Source organism: Nicotiana sylvestris, chromosome 6 (genome assembly GCF_000393655.2).
Source record: "Nicotiana sylvestris chromosome 6, ASM39365v2, whole genome shotgun sequence".
Lineage (NCBI taxonomy): Eukaryota > Viridiplantae > Streptophyta > Magnoliopsida > Solanales > Solanaceae > Nicotiana > Nicotiana sylvestris.
The window spans coordinates 98538518-98561610 of NC_091062.1; the positions used below are offsets into that span (position 1 = coordinate 98538518).

The following is a 23093-nucleotide window of genomic DNA, read 5'->3' on the forward strand; positions in this document are numbered from 1 at the left end:
AGATAGATAGCCAAAACCGTTAGCTCCCCGGCACCGGTTCCAAAAAGTAATCAGTGCCAACCCTGAACTACTACAAAATAGCGAGAGTGGTCGAAGCAGCTTTTACCCGAGAATGTCGGGATCGATTTCCACAGTGAGCTAGAAATGAGAATTGGGTTTCTATTTAAGTTAGAGATGCGTAATTGCTCTTAATTTCACTTCTAATCATAGTTGGTCTTTTGATTTTACTTCTAATTTTATGCTAATAAGATGCTAAATTACGCTAAGAGTGAAATACTTGAAGGGTTGTCTAAATAGTTAAAAGGCACTAGGGAAGTGACTTTCTCCTAGGTAGATACTTGATGGATTCTCGAGTCTAAGGCTAGGTAGTCATGTTGGGGATTACGATATAACCAATGCACTAAACTTCTCACTCTATAGCTCTCGGTAGTTGGAGTGATTTTGCCCTAATTGACTTTCTCAAGACCAATTGGGTATGATAATCTGTGCAAGCAATTTAGGTTCAAGTCGAGTATGACTATCTCTAGGTTTAACACTTTAATTGGGGCTATCAATCTCTTGAATACGCTCTAATTCCTTATTGGACTAATTTTCCTAGACTCAAGTTCTCTTTCTCAAGAAGAACCCAAGTCAAATAGGCACAAATTAGTGTTTGCAACCACTAATTGAACATTGAAACCATAAATTAGTCCAAATATCAAACACCCATAGACATTTAAGCCTTAAAAAATAAAATCCATCAAATACCCACACTAGGAATGAGCTACAACCCTAGTTAATGGGTCTAGCTACTCATGATAATAGAAGAAAACAAAGAAATAGATGAAGAAAAACCCATAATATTTAATAACAAGCTAAAACTTGAAGATTTAATGATAAAATTACATAAAATAGATAAGTAACATTGTTCACAAGCGCAACCCAACATTAAAAATACAACTAATCACCTAAAAATGGGAAAAGAAACTATTTATATTAGCCAGCATGTTTTAGACAAAAATACCCCTTGCGGGGGTAGTGCGACCGCATTGAGGCTTCTTAGCTTAAAACTCTGCTCTCTGAACTTGGCCACCGTGGGCCGCACAAAATGCACTGCGGCCACGGTGCCTTTTGTTGCGGTCCACACAAAAAGGACCGCGGACCGCATTGGCATTAAGCCCAAATCTTCAACTCTCTGAACTTCCTCTTTGCGGACCGCACAATATCGAGTGCGGCCACAGTGAGTCCATTGCGGTCCGCATGAAATGCTTTGCGGCTGCAATACTTGATTGTTTGAAATGAGCACCTCTCTGAACTTCCTCATTGCGGACCGCACAGAATGGAGTGCGGCCGCATTGGACCTGTTGCACTGTGCTTGGACTTGTTCTTGGTACTTGTGCATGTTTCACTCCTTTTTGAGCTGGTTTTGACAAATTGTCACCTTGTTGACCAAACCCTGCAAACAAGTACAACATGTAAGCCTTTGCAACTATTTTGTACACATTTTTAATCAAAACTCAAGTAAGAAGGAGTGTAAAATGCATCATAATCCCTAGTTATCAATAGGTAACCTTTCATTTCTAGAAGAGGCCATGCTGAACTCCATGTCATGGGCACGAGTCGCAAGTTCTTCAAATGTGCTAGGCTTGGTACCTTGCAAGATGTAGCGGAGTCCCCAATGCATGCCTTGGATGCACATCTCTATGTCAGAGCTTCACTAAGCCTCTCTTTGTAGAGGCTTGCATTCCTCCAACGATTGATAGAGTCGATAACTGGTTCACCCTTTCGTTGATAAGTATATGTAAGTTCTATCATACTCACAATATGTCTTGTACTATAAAAGCGATTGAGGAACTCTTTCTCTAGTTGATCCTATCTATCAATAGATCCAGCCTCGAGATATGTGTACCAGTAAAAAGAATTTTTTTTAGCGAGTGGACAAACTGCTTGACGAGGTAATCTCCATAAGTGCCAGCATTGTTACACGTCTCAACAAAGTGTGCCACATGTTGCTTAAGATTACCTTTACCATAAAACTGTTGAAACTTTGGAGATTGATAGCCATCAGCCATCTTCAACATATTGACCCTTGCAGTATACGACTTTGCATATGTAAGGGGGGAATTGGGAGAAACTTCATACTTGTTCTTAATGGTTCCTTCAATGAGCTTCTTCAGTTGATTGATTGGAATCATCCCTTCAGATGAGACAGGGATAGCCTTAGCGGATGTTACTTGTCTTGGGGGAGAATCACTCTCTGGAACTTCTGGGAGCTTGCTAGGTGTTGGGATGGATTCTTCTTCCATAAAGATTACCATCCTATATGTTAGCTTGTCGATTCTAGCATCTTGATTTTGCATACACTTGGTCAAGACAGCGACTACTTCCGTCAAGTTTGCCAACTGATCCTCCACAGATGAAGTTTTTGTCACCATGGTTTGCATGATTGTCGTGGATGATAGAGAGTAGCATGGATTGTCACATAGATTGTCCTCGATTGGCTCATGCTATGTGGTATAATTAGGGAGGATCCATCACTTGAAGCATCATTATCTTCCTTCACAGCAGAGTACTTGGATCCGAAGAGGTCAAGCAGAGCAAGAGTTTTCTTGATCTTTTAGCAACATTGCTTCCTCCTTTAGGTGCGTTTGTGGAAGATCTTGCTCCTTTTGAGGATGAAGATCCAAAAATAGGGGTTGATGTGGATAAAACTTGGGGTGCTTGTTGTCCTAACGAGCTTGCTTTGCTCCTCGTAACTGGTCCGAAGCTTCCAAAGGTAACATCGAGGATGCTTTTCACATCAGCATAGAACCTGGAATTAGTGGCCTTGGGGGAAATTGAATTGGAGTTGATTTTCTCTAAAGCCATTTCAATGTTCTTGAACTTGGTGATTGAAAAGTTGAGATGAGAGGTAGAGATTATCCTATTGGGCGTGCCAGAATTTGTAGACAATAAATTTCGTCAAGAAAATAACTGAGACCAAACAATATTGCAACAATCTTAGTATATGATTTCAAATAATATGAGTGTACAATCTCTATGAATCCTCTGATTCTTCTTTCCAATAGTAGGTAAATCCAAGGGCATTTGAGCATGATCTTAAATCTGTAGTTGTTGCCGCGAACGATAATCTCGAATTCAACTAGCACGAACTTTGATTTGAACTCGTACTCCTTGAATCTTGATTTATTCTTTGTTCTTGAGCTTGAATTTGATTTCTTGAACTTTAACTTGATTGCTTGAAGCTTGAAACTTGTAGAGAAATTTGCGGCGTTTGATCCACGAGCTCTCTCTTGCTTCTTCTTTTTTAAAGCAAATATACCACAAGGCATGCTGCTTAGTGGTTCATATATAAATAATCAAAAGCAAGGATCCAATGTTTACAAATTGTCAAATAAAATCTCAAATTTGCTAAGATATAGCTAAATATAATGAAATAAGACATGCTAACTATTACAACAAGTGTCTCAGTTGACTCCCCACATAAGATGGTGTGTGTATCCACAAGCCAAGTGCAAAACCTCAATGTAGCACCTCCAATGCTCTCACCAGGTGACAAGTTTTGCGTTCCAAAGGACAAGGCAAATATGAATCTCCAACCAACACCATCTATTAGGAATGACCAAACTCCACGAAGGTTTCCAATTGCATTATCAATGTAGACATCAATTCTGTGTTCCCTACATATCTTGAAAGAAATTCAGTCCAAGAAGTATCTATATAACCTATAATAGGTACCATATCCTGCAATATTATGCTTGCACTGCCATAACACCTCCAGATTGGACATGTATCCATGTCAATACCACTGGATATTATGGTGACACTGCAGAGCATACTAATTTGATAAATTGCACCTACAAGAAACTCTGAATACCAGCTATAATCCATCAGAATACCATGTGACACTGGGGTATTATACTCCCTAAGCATGAAGTTCCTATATGGACCTGTATTCTGCCAATAAGAACCTATACATATGTGCCATGAATACAATTCAATGAAGCAATATATACTGCTATTACATCTCCAAATTGGGCATGAAATCATACCAATACCACTGGCTTACATCCTAGTAGCACACATGTACACATAAGTAATCATCCATCCTGTTGATAACATTGGATCCCAGCTTTTGTCTTTCAACAATCACTAATCTAGACTATGATCAAGCACATAGCAGAACCAATAAACAATGCAAAGTATATACGGAAACTCATAAGTATACATTGGATTTTCCAGAAATATTATAAGGTGCACTATCCACCGCCTGCTTATATGACAACCTCTATACACCATTAAAGCACCTCTAGAATGAGCATAAAACCATGCTAATACCACTGGAAAAATACCCTAACAGTATACAGATTTTGAATATTACAATAAGACATGCAGGCCATTGTAATAACAAACCTAGTAGCACCAATCCTAACCCTGAGATTAAGAGTTTGTGTTTTGTCAAGATTGAGTAGCCTCGTCCCTGCACAAGTCTATTCAGCAAATGAATGAAATTCAGATGCAACTACAAAAGAGAAAATAATGTTAGCTATAAAATTTGTAACTGTGTCGCCCTCTCAGAACACATGTTGAAAGATCACATTAAAATTATCCCTCATCTCCTTAATCTTCTGCACTTATGGAACTATAGACCAAGATGGATCCCATTCTCCTTCAATCACCTTCTTTAGCACCAACGAATTAGTTTACAATATGAGGGGGAAAAAGATCATTCTCCATACAGTACTCCAAGCATTGAAGTATTTCTTTTGCTTCAGCTACAACATTTGTGGTCTCTCCTAAGTCCACTGCCCTTGCATACACTAAATCACCTTCATCATTTCTCACATAAAAGCCAAGTGAACTAGGGCCAACATTTTTTTTTGATGCTCCATTAGTGTTTTATACCACCCATGATGAGGGAGCTACCAAGTAACTCTCCTAGTGATCAATACTGGTTTATAAGCTTCAAAGAGCTAGATCATATCTGGCCATAACATAGGTATTTGATATAGCCATGGATGTCTAACTCTTGCCAATTGATGCAATGTCATATTGACTTTATGAATAACCCTATTAATTGACACAGATCCCCCATGCTTGCCTGCATTCCTCTTCTTCCATACCTCCCATGTAATGATGGCTGGAGCTGCTTGAAACAGTGGTTTCAACTTTGGGCAACATTTTACACTCCGCCACTACCTTATCACTTGTATTAATTGTACCATAATCCCTGCAGCTCCCATGAGCAATTTTCACACTTTTCATATAGTAGGGCTAGTTAATAAGATGTGTTCTAATGTTTCCTCCTATGGATGTTGACAATACCAACATCTAGACATAACCATCTGCCCTTGTCTCCTCCATAGATCATCAGTAGCTAGTTTTTGCCTCCATAAAAAGAAATATATCTTAAATGGCAACCCTTTTGTCCATATTTATTTGAATTCTTGATTAGGATCAGCTCTATGACTCAGAATTTGCCAAGCACTACTAACAGTGAATTTGCCTGATGATGTTGGCATCCAGTATGTTTTGTCCCAGTATTCCTTACTGCCATCATAATGTACATTATGTCTTATATGATCAACAATCTCCTCAGGGAAGCTTTGATCATTCAGTTGATCATTCCATGATCCTCCTTGCCTCAATTCTGCCACCTCTTGTAACTCCTCATTTATTAGAAAATATGGAGGTAGGACATGATAGAGAGCACCTAGTCCATTCCAGTTTTCATGTCATATATTGGTTGTTCCACTCTTCATCTCCCACATGATCTCATGCTCTAATTCTTCCCTAGCATTCAACATTTGCCTCCACACATAAGACCCTTCCTAAATTGCACAATAGTAGGCATCTCCTTCTAACAATACTTGTTCCACATGAAGTTGGACCACAATGATTTAGTGGTCCTAAATCTCCACCAAATTTTAGCAAATAGAGCTCTTGAGACATCTTGTAATAATCTAGAACCTAAGCCCCCTTCTTCTTTAGGTAGGCATAGATTCTGTCAGGATGACCAATGCCTACTCCTACCTTCATCCTTGGTTCTCCAAAAGAATCTTGCAAAGATTTTATGCAAATGCTCCAGTATATTTTTAGGAGGATCCAGTACTGACAATAGATGCACTGGCATGCTTTGAAGAACACTAGTAATGAAAGTTGCCTTTCCTCCAAATGATAGCAATTTGCATTTCTAAGCATGTAACTCTGTCTTCACTTTTTTTATAAGATCATCATAGTACTCTTTCTTTCTTTTAGTATAGAAAATAGGTCACCTTAGGTATGTGAATGGAAACTGCCCTCTAGTAAAGCCTGTAGTATCCCTAAATGCTTGAAATAAGGCATGTGCAATATTGTTATGCATGTAATAAGAGCTCTTGGATTTGTTAATTAGCTGTCTTGAGATCTGCTTATAGCCTCCTAATACTGCCATAAATTCATTCAAAGAGGAAGGATGAGCTGAGGTAAATATAATTATATCATCAGCATATTCCAAATGATTCAACGGATCAGACCATTTAGGCATGCCAAATCCAATAAAGGACTTATCATCAAACAGTTTATTCAAAGACCTAGATAGAACTTCATACAATAATATGAATAAGGTAGGGGACAATGGATCTCTTTGCTTCACCACTCTTGTAGACTTTAAGAAACCTGATGCTTGTCCATTAACCAACACTGAATACCAATTATTAGAGAGTAGGTTCCAAACTATATTGATAAAATGTTCAGCAAATCCCATTTTTCTTAGCACATGCATCAAATATTTACAAGACACCATATCATATGTCTGTCATATCAAGCTTTATCAACACATTAGCAGGCTTGCCTCTCTTCTTGATATCAGTGAAAATTTCTTGTGTTAGGAGGATGTTTTCAAAGATACTCCTTCCTTTTTACAAATCCAGATTGGGTTGGAGATATATAGATAGGCCGGAACTTCTCCAATCTGTCATGAACAACTTTTGAAAGCACTTTGTTGATGAAATAACTCAATTTTATTGGTCTTAACTCTGAGAATGTCTGGACTCTTGGCTTCTTTGGCAGCAACACCAAATTATTATGAGTAATGGACTTTGGCAAAGCTGCACCTCCATAAAAATGAAGCACCATATTGTGAATATCATATCATATCACCTCCTAATATGTTTGGTAGAAAAGACCAGTGAATCCATCTGGACCACAAACGTTGTCTCCACTTAATTCAAAAACTGCAGCCTTGGCCTCTTCTAATGTTGGAAATCTACACAGCTCCAAATTCTGCTCTATGGTCACCATAGTTGGAACATTGTCTAACAAAGAGAAATCAGTAGAATCTCCCTCCTTTGAGAACTGTCTTTGATAGAATTCAATTGCTATACTAGCCATCTGCACTTGATCTTCAAGCCATGCTCCATCTCCATTCCGAATCCTTTTCAATTGCAGTTTCTTTCTCTTGCCAGTAACATGGTTGTGAAAGAAACTAGTGCTTCTATCACCCTCAACAAATCATGGCATTCCAGTTTTTGCTTCCAGTATTGCTCTTCTATACTCAAGTACTTCTTCAATTCTGATTGAGCTTCTAAAGAACTATCCTATTCTCTCTAGCTAACTGTTTGAAAATGTCCTTTACCCTAACAATATCTTCCAATATAGCTAACTGCTTGAAAATGTCACCAAATGTATCCCTACTCAATTTAGACAATGTTGCCTTCACCTTCTTTAGTTTGGGCTAAAACATTAAGAATGGATCTCCAATAAAATCAGCATTCCAATTCTGTTTCACTACCTCCATAAATGTATCATGTTTTGTCCAGAAATTCAAAAATCTGAATGGTTTGACAAAATTTGTGGTCTGCTCTCCATATGTAATGAGTAATGGGGCATGATCTGATCCAGTACTTATCAAATGTTCCACTTCAATTGTTAGCATCATATTCTGAAATGGCAAGTTCACAAGAATCCTGTCCAATCTCTTAAATATACACTCAATATTGGATCTTCCATTCCACCATGTAAATGGACTGCCTTTGTACCCTTGATCAAACAATCCACATGAGTTTACAAAAAAGGCAAAATCATCATATTTAGGAGGGTGTATTGGCAATCCCCCTATCTTCTCATCTTCATGTAATATCACATAAAAATCTCCTCCTACTAGCCAAGGCAACTCCATATCACTTGCTATGTAATATAAATTATCCCACAACTCCAGCCTCTCTAATGCAAAACACTTTGCATAAAGAAGTCATCATGATGTGCTACCCAATGTCATGGTGAAATATTTTGACAGTCTCATGTTGCTCAGTATCAACAACTAATTCCCATTCCACCACAATATCAAAAAATAACCAAATCCTCCCATTAATGCTCGAATAAGCTGACTCCATATTCAACCTTTTCCTATATCTTTGTATAAATCCTTTCTTCTGAAATGGATCCATCAATGAAATGACAAAGAAATTGTGCACCCTTTGCATGTTGATCACTCTAGGAAAGGCCCGTTGAGTAATCACAAACCTTATGTTCCAAATTAGTGTTTTGATCATTATCACTTAGTTCGTGAAGCTGCCTTCCTGGGCATGATTCTTGATGGTTGTAGAAGTTCCTTATTCTGAGTCTGCTTCTTTGATTTCTTGCCTCCCTTTGCATTGGTTTTAGGTGATAAATCTGCTTCTCTTGCCATTTGTTTAAAAGTGCCAACAATTGATTCATCATCTCCCTCTTCTCCCATTTGTTGCTGATCTAGGAATGCTCCATCTACAGGTGCTACATTGTGTGTGACAATGTCATGTAACGTCTGCAATGGTGACTTCATAGGTACATTGAGGTATAACTGCATAATCTGATCAGTGCCTGAACATGCCATAGGCACTATCTCAATTGTCCCTAGCTCCCTGGGTAATATGGCTTGCTCAATATGATCATGTTCCTTCATTGTTGCCTCCTTCAATAACTCAGAATTGATCTCCATAATCCCCAGATTCTCCTGCATAATCTTAAATTGTAAATCATAAATAGAACCCAAGCTGGGGTTCACTATACCAGAATTCCCAGAAATTACTATTCCATTGGGAGTACTACCCTTCCCATCAACTGTTTGGTGATATGATCCCATTGTATCCTTCAATACCTCCACATTGACATTCTTAACCTACTCTTTCCTTAAAAAATACTCTGGAACAACATCCACATTTGCCAAAATCTCCCCAGAATTCCTAGATTTTACTGTTCCATTGGCATGTTTCTTGGCTTTGTTGCATTAGCTGATCCATCTTGAATTCCAGCTTCTTTTGATAATCCTCTATAACCCCAAGCTTCTTGTTGATTTTCATCTATTTCATTGCCATTGACAATCATATCAGCTGCATTGGTGATCTCCAACTTCTAAACTTATTCTCCCTATGCTTTCTTTGCATCAGTATTAGTGTGAGATGTTTCAATTCCCTTTGAGCTATCATCAAGTGTTTGTGAGGTAATTTCTTGACATGAATAATTAGTAGCGACCTTTATATATTCGCGAGCTGCACCAAATCTTCTAGCCACCCAATCTACTGTTCTTTCCTTCGTTAACTCATCCCTACTCCCATTATTAGTAGGACTAGGAGCGGACTTAACTACCTTATTTCTTTCTCCTGAAGGATTGGTAATTCCTTCTTTTGCCACTGATCTAGACCCATTACCTACAGATTTGACAATCCCGTAGGAGTAGAATTCCACTTTTTCTCATTGGATAGTACTTTTTTCACTGTTTATTTTTTCACAAGCCTTATTTCTTCAAGCTTTTGACTCTCTCCTTCAATAGGATTAGGAATTCCTCTTTCCCAGCTAATCTAATCCCATTTCCATTAGGATTAAGGCTGGAATTTCAAGAATTTTGCACCTTCTCCTACACCTTTTTGGCTTGATTATTCCCTTGTTCCTTCTTTTTGTCACTGCCCTTGTCTTCTCTTTTGCCTTCAGTAATCCTTAATGTTGTTTGATCACATTCTTCCACTTCTAATGCATCAAATTTGTTTTCATTGCTACTGTATCAACTTTGGCCTTTCCCGTCACATTGTCAGCTTCCTTGTCCTTTACATTGTCAATCATATGACCCTATTATCTCGTTGATACTTATTCTTTCTTGATTGCATCCATTCCGGCTTAGCCTTATTTGCGATTGGTTTACCTACCACTTTTCCACTTGACAAAACTTTGGTTGAGTTAGCTGTCGTACCAACTTCATCCTTTCCAGTAGTTTTCTCCTCCTCTTTGTCATCATACCTCTTATGCAATTCTGGATGAATTATCCAGCATTCAACTTCATTGTGCCCTTTCTTTCTACATGTCTTACAATATTTTGGCAAGTAATCATATCTGATCTTGATCCATTTAGACTCCTCCGGCCCAGTCTCATTTTCTTCTTCCACAATCTTAACCCTTTGAGGGAATTTTGCAAGTAAATTCACTTCTACCTTAACTTTAGCAGAACTAGTTCTTGTGTCATTTTGTTAGCCAAATCAATATGAAGTGGATTACCTACTGCCCTTACAAGTGAAAACACAAATTCCTTACAAAAAAAATTTGGTAGCAGCTCTGGGAAGCTAATCCACGCAACAACAATGAGAGTTTCTTCATCAGGTTTCTACCATGGATTCCACTTAGTGCATCGCATCTGCCACATACACCTTGTGTTTTCAAATAAAAGGCAGGATTTGAGAGTAGATGAACATAATCCTCCAATAATGACGGCTTAATTAGCACATGATTATCTTCAATAAGCCCTATAGAACAAGCACCTTTCAACTCACATTGTATAGGTATAACTTTGTGCAATTCGTTGATTAATCGCTTCCCATAAGAAAATTTACCCAACACTGCCAGTTGCAAGCCTTGTTTAACGATGGACTTCTTCACTTCCTCCTTTTTCCAGCGTATGATAGGTTCTCCATGTAAATACTCCGCTGGTTTTATAGGAACGGTGGCTAGGGTTTGCATGTGATTATTTAATAATTTTGGTTATAAGAGATCAACATATTTTTGGATTAGATTTGTGGGTGTAATGGTTGTAGTAGATTGTGAGGGAGGTGTGGATGACTGACCAACCCCATCAGGTGGCTGGCCACTGGTCGGCGATGCCATGAAAGAGCTCGCGAAGCTTTACGTACAATCTTCGCAAAAACCCTAATCGTTAGAGCTATAAGGATGTGAATTGGATTTCTTTTTAACTTCTCTTTCTCTTTTGCTTCTTGTTATAACTTCTGGTGTCTTTTTTGTGTTATGCAGACCCCTATTTATAGTTGTGGGAGGAAAGAGTTACGATAATAACAAACTCTTTCCAACCAATCAGATTGAAGAGTGACAAGGCCATATTTGATTGGTCAGAACATGTTACTTCCACATGTGGCGCGATTTCATTGGCCTTTTAATTTGATTTGTCATGCATTGTCATTTTAACATATGGAACGATCTTATTGGCTCTTCTGTTTGACTTGGTGTGTCACGTCATTTCACGTGTGGTACCAAACTGGACCTCTAAGAAGATGATATCTTGAGTCTGATGAAGTGGGCTCATTATTTATAGCTCAATTAAACTGGCTAGTCCAATTATATTGGAATTATATAATTAATCAATTATATTATCCCAACATATTTATTTGGACTAATATATTAAAATATAGTCCATGTTATTTTATGGATTTTGTTCTGATAAAATTTATATGCCTACACCAGCACTTGAAAGTCGAGCTGAAATATCATTCTTCTATTGAAGTTTGGATCTCATATGACTTAGAGGGGGCAAGTTTCCATGGTAAATAAGTGTCTTCAATCGGATGATTATAGTCTTTTCGGAGGCTACCAAATATTTGCGCAAAAGTAAGAGGGTTCACTATGTCTTCATGTTCGCCAAATCTTTAAGTCTGCTGGTCTTCAAGTTCTTCGATCTTCAAGTTGAAATATTTAAGCCTCCAATTCTTTAAGTTGAAGTCCTCTAATTCGCCGATCTTCAAGTTGAAATATTTAAGCCCTCAAAGTCTTCAGGTTGAAGCGTCAAATTCTGCTGAGAATTTAAGTCCATCAAATCTTCAAGCTTGTCGGTCTTCAAGTTGAAGTCTGCAAGTCCGCCAAGTGTTCAAATTGATGTTATCAAGTCCACCAAGTCTTCGAGTTTAAGCTTTCTAATTTTTCAATTTTAAGGTGGACATGTTAGCCCCTTTGCACCTTAAGTTGGCTTCTTTACGGGTTTATGCTTAAAAGAACTATAATTTTCCAATCTTAATGTGGACATGTTACTCCCTTTGCACCTTAAGTTGGCCTCTTTGCGGGTTTGTCCTTAAAGGGAACTATAACTTTCCAATCTTAAGGTGAAAATTTAAGTCCCTTTGCACCTTAAGATGGCCTCTTTATGGATTTACCCTACTATATGCTGCCATGGATTTGTCCTCCATATGATGTTGAGGATTTCTCCATCAATTTGTTTCCATGGACTTGTACTTCGATATGTTGTATGAACCTTTGCATTCTAAAATGGCCTCCGGTTTTGGGAGGGGAAGAGTACCCATCCCTTCACACTCTGAGAGTAATCTATTCGATATTCAGATCACTTTGAGAGTAATCTCTCCAAAAGTCGGGACACCTTGAGAGTAATCTCTTCGATATTCGGGTCACTTTAAGAGTAATCTCTCCGATAATCGGGACACTTTGAGAGTAATCTCTATGATAGTCAGGTCACCTTGAGAGTAGTCTCTCCGATAGTCGGGCCACATTAAGAGAAATCTCTCTGATAGTTGGGCCATCTTGAGAGTAATCTCTCTGATATTCGGGCCACCTTGAGAGTAATCTCTCCGATAGTCGGGTCACCTTGAGAGTAATTTCTCCCATAGTCAGGCCATCTTGGGAGTAATCTCTTCGATATTCGGATCACCTTTGTCACACCTCTTTTTTTCGAAGAATCCATACTTTTTCCAATTAAAGTGACATTATTCGAAATGAGATTATTTATTTAATCAGAGGCGCCACTTGGGATAATTATTATGGTGCCCCAAGTTACCAGTTCATTTTAAAATCCCAAATCGAGGAAATTGACTCTTATTTATGGTCGGCTAACACAGAAAACCGGGTAAGAAATTCTGTTAGTCCGGGAGAAGGTTTGAAGCACTCCCGAGTTCCGGGGTTTTAGCACAGTTGCTCAACTATTAATAAATGGCCTAATTATCTGATTTATTACATGTTTAAAAACCTATTGGGCATTTTATCTTCTACCTCTTTTTATTTATTTTAAATAATTATTAAATTTATTTAAACAAGTTATGATGTCGTACACTTGTCATTTTATACACATCGCAAATCGTGCTGCGTAAAATGCACCCGCAATTTAAGACATATTTATTTTATTATTATTTAAAGTTGGGGTCAAGTCACGCGAACGTGCACTTGAATTTGGGGTTACATATCACAGTTGTGCCATGGGAACCGAACCCACAACTAGGACAATTATTTTATTAGTTCGCGCTTAAAGCAACTAGCTTATGAATTCCTCATTTCCTAAATTCAAGATTATTGTAAGGCCATGATTTATGGATATAAAATTATTGTGAAAGAGATGCATAATTTTAGCTGTTATGAAAAGATGTGCTAGCTTTCACATCTCTTATTATTGTCAGGCTGTGCAAAAATTTAATTAACTCATTCGAGTCCAAATTTAATTCTTATACAACCAAACAAATCCCGAAATTCATAATCTGCGACCTCATTTTCCTTAGCAGTGCATTTCCCAATTCATCTTTTACCTTCTTTAATCTTAAAATACATGGACGAAAATTCTTAGTCATGCCTTTCAATGTTCTCTACAATTTCTAAAATTATCCAAATACAGTAGCCAACATGACATAATTTTATGCAAAGCTAATGAAATAAACACATAAAAATATTCAAAACTCTTAACAAGGCAAATATAAATATGAAATAGGCTGTAATAAACAAGAAAGTGAGTCTTGAGTGTGCTTTTCAAATTTTAAATTCCTATACTAAAACTTTTGCTGTAAATTACGAGATCAATGAAGTTGAGCAAAGCATAATACCAAATTTCTCAAATTATTGCAACCCCAAAATCTATTAAATGCAAACTCATATCGTAACATGCTAAATTCAACTAAAACAAGTAGACCAAGAACAATAGGACATTTGCTAAACAAGGCAGAAATTGTATTGAAGCAGAAGGTGAAAAGGACGAACCTTAGAGACAACGAAAATACAGATAAAAACTTCTGAGTGATGGAACTTGATCTAAGGGTAAATTTGACCCCGAACGAAAACTTTTTGGTGACCTCGACTGACCTTGTTCGACCATGATTTTTGGGGGGTTTTCAGCTGGGTTTTGTCGAGTTTTAGGTGATGATTTCGGGTGACATTTTAGCTTCAGTGGCATCCATGGCTGGACATTTTATGGTGGTCTTAGGGTGATTCAAATCTAAAGTTTAGGGGGTTGTCTTGGACGAAGAAAAAGGTTGTGGCGGCTATCGTTTTTGTCTGCTCAAAACAAAGAAGAAAAGGGTATTGCTGCCCAACCTTCTTTTTTAGCTCTCTATTTTTTCTCTATCTTTTTCCAGGTGCTCTCTTAGGGAGTCTGAAACCGAAATGTTATCTTTTTGGACTTAAAATACTTAAATAAGTGGGGAAAAAACTTAGTGAACAAAATATATAAAATGCAGTTATGAACCACATTTTACTTTAACGTCTGTTTGGGACGTTAAGGTAAAACGCCTTTTAATACTGTGTTTTACATAAAACGCCTTAATGAACCGCAGCTGAATGGACGTTTACTTAAAATGCGGTTCAAAAGGATGTTTTACATAAAACGCCTTAATGAACTGCGTTTTGCCTCTCCAAATACTATTCCCTTCCCTTCCCCCATGCCCAAAATAGAACGACCCCCCCCCCCCAATTTTAAAAAATTCTAGCGGTCCCCCCTCCATTAACGAACCAAAAAGCTCGAGTGGACCCCACCCGTCCCATAAAAAGTAGATAGTGTTGGTCCTACATCCTAGCTAAGGCCTTCTCTCGTTGTGGTTGCTTGTTTCAGAGTCAAATTTTCAAATCTTCAACATTCCAAAAAACATAAATCGAGGTATTCCGATTTATTTTTTGTCAAAACTCGTATAAAAATGCATATTAGTTCTTTTACATGTGTTTTATGTTATTTTGTATTTTTTTGCGATTAAACTAGTATGTTATTTTTATCCGAACTTAGATATTAGTGTGCTAAAAAGTATGTAAAATTGAGAAATCATTATTATTTGGTAAAAAAATGTTAATAAGTTTTTTTTACTATTGTATATGTATTTTTGTGAAGGTTTTGTGATTAAATATATTTGTTGTTTTTTATCTGGTTTATATTATTTATTTGCTTAAAGACTAGTAATATAGCGCCCTTTTAAGGTAGCAAAATGTAATGCCTTTTAGCGTAGTAAAATGTAGTGTCTTTTAGCGTAGTAAAATGTAGTGACTTTTAAGTAGTTTTCCTGTAGTTTAAGTATCTCTTATACTAAAAACGTCAAAATAACTTATAGTTAAATAATGTTTCTATTGGGCCGCAAATATCGAGCCTGGAACCCATATATGAATATTTAATAATTAAATATTATATAATTATAAAAATTAATTATTTAATTTACAAACAAACATATAAAATTATAAAACAAAAATGTAAAATAATAAAACTAACACATAAAAGAATTCAGGATAAATTGGCTACAAGAGCAGATATTTACTTGGGACCGGCGATTTGACCTGATTCCGCCCCCCTTCACCGAGCCAGCCGGATACTGAGCATGATTATATGGGCTGGTACCGCGGCGTTACTGGACTTTTTGTCGGGAATCCTGTTTATCGAGCTGACGGTCGGTACGTTCCATACGCCGGGAGGCACGAGGCATTGGTATGTTATTTGGTATTCTTACTTATAATTGTGACCTAGCGTTCCATAATTTATATGTTACATGTTGTGCAAGCTATTGGCCTACATTTATTCCACCAGTTGGGACTGCAGATGCAGCAGCATACCGGTAGGGAGCAACTATTTTGCACGAATATGGCGGGTAGATTATAGAGCTGGCTGCCCGGATACTGCATCGAGCCAGAGAGGACGAGCGCTTAGAGCAAGTCCCTGCTTATGTGGTGCCAGAGCACTACCATCGAGGTAGTCCTATCCTACGAACAAGGGGAGCACGAGGCAGGGCTGTCCTACGAGGCAGGGGTGCCCTACGAGGCAAGGCTGTCCTACGGGGTCGTGGGGGCCGGCAAGGAGGTAGTCCCCAGCAAGGTGGAGTTGAGGCACCTGTTCAGGCACCTGTTGAGGATGTTGGAGCTGATTTACCGAGTGAACTCCATCAGCCAGATGAGCATCACAGCACCATGCCGTCATTCAGCCTTTACCTGGCGCTCACTCCAGCAACATCGCAGGTGACCCCCTCAGATCCATTGTTGATCACAGGTACGAGCATTACCGAAGATGATTGGGAGCAGTTCTTTCAGGCCCATCGACCGTTGTTGAGGATCGGCCGACCCGAGATGTGGATGGTGGGCGCCGACTGAGTTATGGCTCATTGTCGACGGGTGTTGTGGATCTTTAAGAGGCGCATCTTGTGATAAAGAGGCGACGTGATCAGGATGATCCTGATAGTGTATCCAGGCGGGATGGGATGTGCCTCAGGCCAGCGGCTTCATTGAAGCACACAAGCTGTGGGACACATTGATTTTTTTTTGTATTTTATGTAAATAATAACAATAATTTTTTATGTTTACATAATATGTGCATTATGTTTTTATTTCCCTGTTCCTTCTTTATTTTAATACTACAACACAAACACAAAAATAGCAACTTAACATAATTTAAATTCAGTACAACTAATGAAAATACATGACACGGGAAACATAAAGATAAAATAGTACACTCATCACATTATGTCATTGTTTAGTCACTACCACCTATTATTCTCTGCTCCAACCACTTAAATTTCTCTTCCAACTTATTTTTTTCTTCTTTCGCCTCTTTTAGTTTCTCCTTCAACTCCGCAATTTCTCGTTTATATTCTAGTTCATATTACTACTATTTTTTGTCAAATCATGAAGATATTGCAAAGAAAATCGTTTGTAGCATTCCTGATTATAGGGTTCATCAAGCCATACCTCAAAGTTGAAAAAATTATATTGTTGCCTCCAAACCTGTTCACACACATCCAGTATCTGCGCCCAACTTCACCATCATCCCAATAGTCCGCCATCATACAGCATTTGCCACATTGGCACATTGGTACATACATGCATTTAGACATTTGTTAAAGCGAAAAAAAAATCATGCTTTTATGGAAAGTTTTGCTATTTATTATGGTTAAGCGCAGAAAATAACTAGAATGTGCCCGTTATTTATAGGCAAGGCAACACACATAACATAGTATTTAACCGCGCTATGCTAACACATAACGTAGTATTTTACCTTGCTATGCTTCACATGTTAAAGATTCATTCAAATACAAAACAGTTTTTTTGCAGTCGGGCAGCTTTTCAGACCGACAAGACAACACACATAACGTAGTATTTAAGTGCGCTATATATATTCAAACAAAACATAGCATTTACCCGTGCTATTTATATTCACACAAAATATAGTATTTAACCGCACTATGTTTCGCGTGTTAAAGATTCTTTCTGATACAAAATAACTTTTTCGCAGTCGGGCAGCTTTTCTGATCGACAAGACAACACACATAATGTAGTATTTAACCGTGTAAAAATTTTCCATTTTTTAATCCAATACTCTTTTTGATTACATGAACGGGAGGGAGAAATTTATTAATTTACTCAATTGAAAAATGTTAAATATCAATAAGATTTAACAAAAATGGAAACATAATTTTATTTGATATATCTTGCAACATAAACAAGTACATACACTTATTACAAAAAATATTACAAAAATAAAACACTACGTGTATCCTTGATAGTTGGGCACATTAGATGAACTTGCACCAAGAGCTGGATTACCATCGTCACCCAAACCAACTGAAGGACATTTACGATAGTCGTGTCCTGTTTGCGAGCATATGCCACATTTACGCGCATAAACGGTATCACCAACATCCATTTGGTTCCATATATGCGTTCTTTTTTGCACTTGTAGCTTATGCAAATAGTCCTTGTTACACAACATTTTAAATGGTTCCGGCAGCCAATATGCTCAGCACCCACTGGCTGCAACTGCCCACTATATATGTTTAAGTATACAACAACACTGTATTGCCTATCAACATAGTTGGTTGGCCCTAAACCTGTATGTTGAAAGCACTTCATGGCATGTGAGCACGACATGTGGTAGATGGACCATTTCCCACAAGAACACAATCTGCTGGCTTCATTTATGGTGTGTACCTTATTCCCTCGATGTTGATAGATAGTGGTGCGAACATCAAAAACACCCCGATCGTGATCATATTGTAAAAATGAATGCCAATGTGCTCGCCTCCTGTATTTCTCAAATCTTTTCATTGGTATTGGCATAAATTCAACACTTATGTCCATCAATTTCGATGCACCTCTATGCCTTTCAACAAACCTCTCTGCCATCTATTTAAATGCCATCCGGACCATGACAGTGACCGGAAATCCGCGTACAGACTTCAATAACCTTTTAAAAGACTCCGACACATTTGTAGTCAGGGTTCCCCATTGTCTGCCACCATCCGCATGCAATGTCCACTTGTAAAGCTCATGTCGCATCAACCAATGATAGGCTCTTTCGTCTAACTGTCGGATCGATTCCATACGCCACCTGAATTTGCACTGATGGTGATCAATTGCAGTCATCCACATTAAATCATGCAAGTCCTTGTTGGGATATTTCTTCTGGAAACTGGCCTTCAGGTGCCTCACATAATAACTATGGTATGCATAGGGTTCATGTTATTCAGGAAAATTCTCTACAAAACTTAATATACCACCATGCCAATCAGATATTAGACAAATACAATGTTGTTTGACAACGTGCTGCTTCAAGTGGTTCAAAAATAGCGTCCATGTCTCTTGGCTTTCATTGGCAAAGATGGAAAAGGCTAGTAGAAATATTTGTCCATTGGCATCTACTACAACGGTGATCAACAGCTTAATATCATACTTTCCATAGACATGAGTACCATCTATGGAAATTACCGGACGGCAATGCACAAAACCATCAATTGCTGGTTTAAATGCCCAGAACACGTATCTGAATATATATTCTGGTATTCCTGCACTCCGCTCAAGCATCCATTCAACAATAGTCCTGAGGTTAAAGTGTTTTAATGCGGCCATATACCTGGGTAGAGATGCAAATGACTTATCCCAGTCACCATAAACAATTTCAAATGCATGTTTGCGCCCGAGATATACCTTTCTTTTGGTAATAGTACACCCATATTCCTGGTAGACGGATGTAATATACTCTTTGATCTTGTACCTTATGGACGCTTCAATGCGTCGAATCAGTTGAAGAGAAATCAAGTCAACATCCAAGTTGAAGTGGTTCCCATTATGTGTCCATTTCATAATTGTGGGTGCCAATATATTTATCCACTTTCCACAACCATGTTTCCTTCTTGCTCGAACGCAACATCAAATGACAACCCGTAAACCATCTACGGCAAACAACCTTGCATACATCTAGGCTTGATTCTCATACCATCATCTCATAGTGCTCTCTTACGTTGTACATTTTTACAACCCTAGTTAGGCGAGCTTTATCGGGAAAATACATGCCCTTTGCCAGCACCGTTGGTCTAGACTCATCCCACATTGTTGTCCGAATTTCGTCAAGATCCCTTGTGAGGGAATCCATGTTGATACCCAATTTTTCCCATAATATTTTCAAAACTATGCCTTGGCACCAAATAGTATTTTTCATACAATTTCTGCATTTTTAAAATATTTTAATTAATTTATCCCAACATTTTATTTATAAAACAATCATTGATTGCATCACAAAATAGTTTTATAATAATTTTTGTGGCTTAATTTATCATTTGCATTTATATTAAGTTTTAATTATTGCACAAATAGCCACATTGGTATTTTTAGGATGCAATTGCAATTACTTTGTGATTATAGCCTATGCATGCATTATTATATTATTTTTTACCGAAAAATAACCTTTTATATTAATTAAATATTAAGTAATTACTTTAAAACATTTCCATGCATGAAATTTTTTTTTACAATTTATTAACCATTTTTTAAAATTATTTTAGCAATTAATTACATATTTAACAAATAGCCCCTTTTATTTTGGACCTAGCCTACTAAATTAACCCAATTTTAACCCCCCCCCCAATCCCAATCGGGCCCAAAAACTTACCTAGCCCAAATCTATAACACCCAACCCGGCCCCAAATCCTTTCAATCTTGGTCGTTGATCACAGAGATCAACGGCCACCATTACCCCTTACATTTTTTAGTTCCAAACGACCCCCTCCCCAAACCCGGCCATTCTCACCCAAACAGCCGTCCTAAAACCCATTTCCTTTCCAATGAACCTAACCCTAATCCACCCTCACCGGCACTTATCTATGGCCATTCATGGTGGTTTCTCACCACCCCCAGGCCTCTAATGGTCTCTCCTATACTGGTATCACCATCTCCAGGGTCCTCAAGGGACCAGGGTTAGTTTGCTTATGACTTTGGTCTTTGCTCGCCAGTTTCAGGATGTTCCGGTTCGATTTTGAGTAAGATCTTCCTATATCGCCTTAGATCTATGGATTTCTAAGCTTGCTTCTTCACCTCTGTGTTGTTCTTCTCGAAACCCTAATTTTTGTCCTTTGAACTTCTCAGATCTGTGCAAGATCTGAGATAGATCGAACCTATTTCGTATGAGTTTTACAAGAACTTTCTGATTTTTGAATGGTTTTCCATTTCTTCTAAACTAGGGTTTCCCGAAAATTTCTTTTTTCAAAAACATTTGATAATTTTGAGTGTTTAATCTTCTATTTATTATGTGTTTTAATCGATTTCGTAAGGTTTGCTCTAACCCTAACCTGTTTATGCTATAAAACCTAATTTTTTCAACATTTTGTTTGGTTCTAAGTTACTTGTGTACCGACTTTGTCTTATGCTTTGGTTCCTGTGATTTTTCTTTAGCCTAATTAGATGTCTTGCGATTTTTATCCTGATATGCTTCTACTAAGGTTATTGGTTCGACTCCCTACTGATTCTATGTGTCTATATTTATTTTTGCCTATTCATGGTAAACCTATATTTTCACCCTTAAATCAGTGTTGATTTGAATTCTTGATTTATCAATCCGTTTCCTGACTATTCCTTTCTTTCCTTAATTGAAATTGTCTGCTACACTTGCTGACTCTTTGCATGATTCTTTCCTTAATTAAACACTTGACTCTCTATTTTGAAGCTCTTTATTTTTGGTTTGATTTGAACTCTTTTCTTTAACAAGACCTCTGATTCTTACTTCTTCTCTCCGTTTAATTGAACCGCTTGCCTTAATTAGTTCCTATCATTACCGCTGGTTGATTTTCCTTAATTAAGGAGAAAAACTATGTTGAATCCTTGTGTGATTGATTCTGAAATTCCTTAATTGTTGATTGATGATTACTTTACCTTATTTACTCTACTCTTGAGCTACTATATAAACTCTCTTATTTTAACTTCTTAGACACGAACACTAGTTCATCTATACTCTCACTCTCTCAAAGGCTCTCTGTTCTCTTCTGTTACTTGCAATTCTCACTAATCCAGTCGGATGTAAGCCAAGGCTGGCTATTTGCACCCTCTCTACTCTATACTCTGTATTCTCTCCTTGACTGGTATGTCATGATTTAATTCCCATTCCAAAACTATGTGTTTTCTTTGTTGCTGCAGTTCATTAGTTGTGATTTCCAGGTCTATTTACTATTCTACTGTCATTAGCTCAATATGCAATCAACATGACTAGATTATACTGCCTAATTACTGTATCACTCAGCAGGTTTATGTTTGTTCTGTTAAAAGCTATAACTAGTATGTTGTTTAGCATGCCCAATCCTGCTTTAGATAATTGCATGAATCCTATTTGTTCACTAATATGTCTAAACTGCATTGTTTGTTTACTGTCTCACCCAGCATGTCTAAATTCTGCTTGTTTTACATGTGATTAGTATTTCTAAAACTTTGAATGCTTCATGAAGTGCTTGTCTAGTTTGTTCATCTATGTCTTACCTACTCTACTTCACTAATTAGATCCAGTTAAGACACCTAGCACTTTCAAAGGTACTCTAGTTATGTATATTGGTCATGTCTAGAACTATGTGTTCTCAACATATCTTTGTAACTAAATGGTCAATTCCATAACTTCTTAAGTAATCTGTGTATTTGTTTGCTATCACTAATGTGCATTCTAGGTGTCCCTACCTATTTCTCCTTGTGTGAAGTCTGTTTTCCAAAGTGTTTTCTGAAGCTGTTCTAGGATTGGTATTCTGATTTCAAGATGTTCTTTTTCATGCTTTTCCAACTAGTGTTTTACTCAAACCAGTACAAGTTTTCAGAAAACTCTTTTCATTCCTAATACCTGTATTTATACTGTTTACCAAACTCTTTCAAATCATTATGCTTTCTCACATTACTCTTAGATTACTAAGTCATGCCCCTCTGGTATGTGTACTGCTTTGAGATCCTTGAGATCTCTCTGAAACTCTGGCATATCATGGAATGCACTTCCAAACTGCACATAAATCAGTTCTTACTTCAGAAAGGTCTGGGTGTGAGCAATGCCCGGGATCTTTGAGGTCCTTAGGGAACTCTGATACACCTAGACATGAAATTGGTTATGGAACTGTGGGCACTTGAGACTACTGAAGGCTTGGAAATTACTTTGGGCCTAGTTCAGGCTCCCTATAGTTTAATGTATATTTATAATTATGTAATTCATTCAATTCTTGGTCCGTAATAATTAATTGTAAAAAATATTGGGGTGACTAGTGAAAAAGGGGAGGGGGAGGGGGGGTAGTTGTACATTGTGGGTAAAGGTTGGGTAGATAACATGCCTATAGGGTTTATTGTGATTTACATGTGCTGTTTTAGACAATATGCCTATAGGATTTCTTGGTTGAAATGAATTCTACCTGCTCCATTTC

General features: G+C 37.7%; 1 protein-coding gene and 1 long non-coding RNA gene across 2 annotated transcripts; both read right to left on the bottom strand.

Annotated features, from left to right (window-relative positions):
• Positions 1–825: 825 nt before the first annotated feature.
• LOC138872212 (uncharacterized) lies at positions 826–14534 on the bottom strand. The gene is made up of 2 exons (XR_011400672.1): positions 14179–14534; positions 826–1435 (listed from the first exon to the last, which is right to left on the bottom strand). It is a non-coding gene; the product is annotated as an uncharacterized lncRNA (long non-coding RNA).
• A 4366-nt stretch (positions 14535–18900) lies between these two features.
• Positions 18901–19521, bottom strand: LOC138871004 (uncharacterized). Its single transcript, XM_070148849.1, has one exon. It carries the CDS (start codon positions 19519–19521, stop codon positions 18901–18903), a length of 621 nt encoding a protein of 206 aa, XP_070004950.1.
• Positions 19522–23093: the final 3572 nt, after the last annotated feature.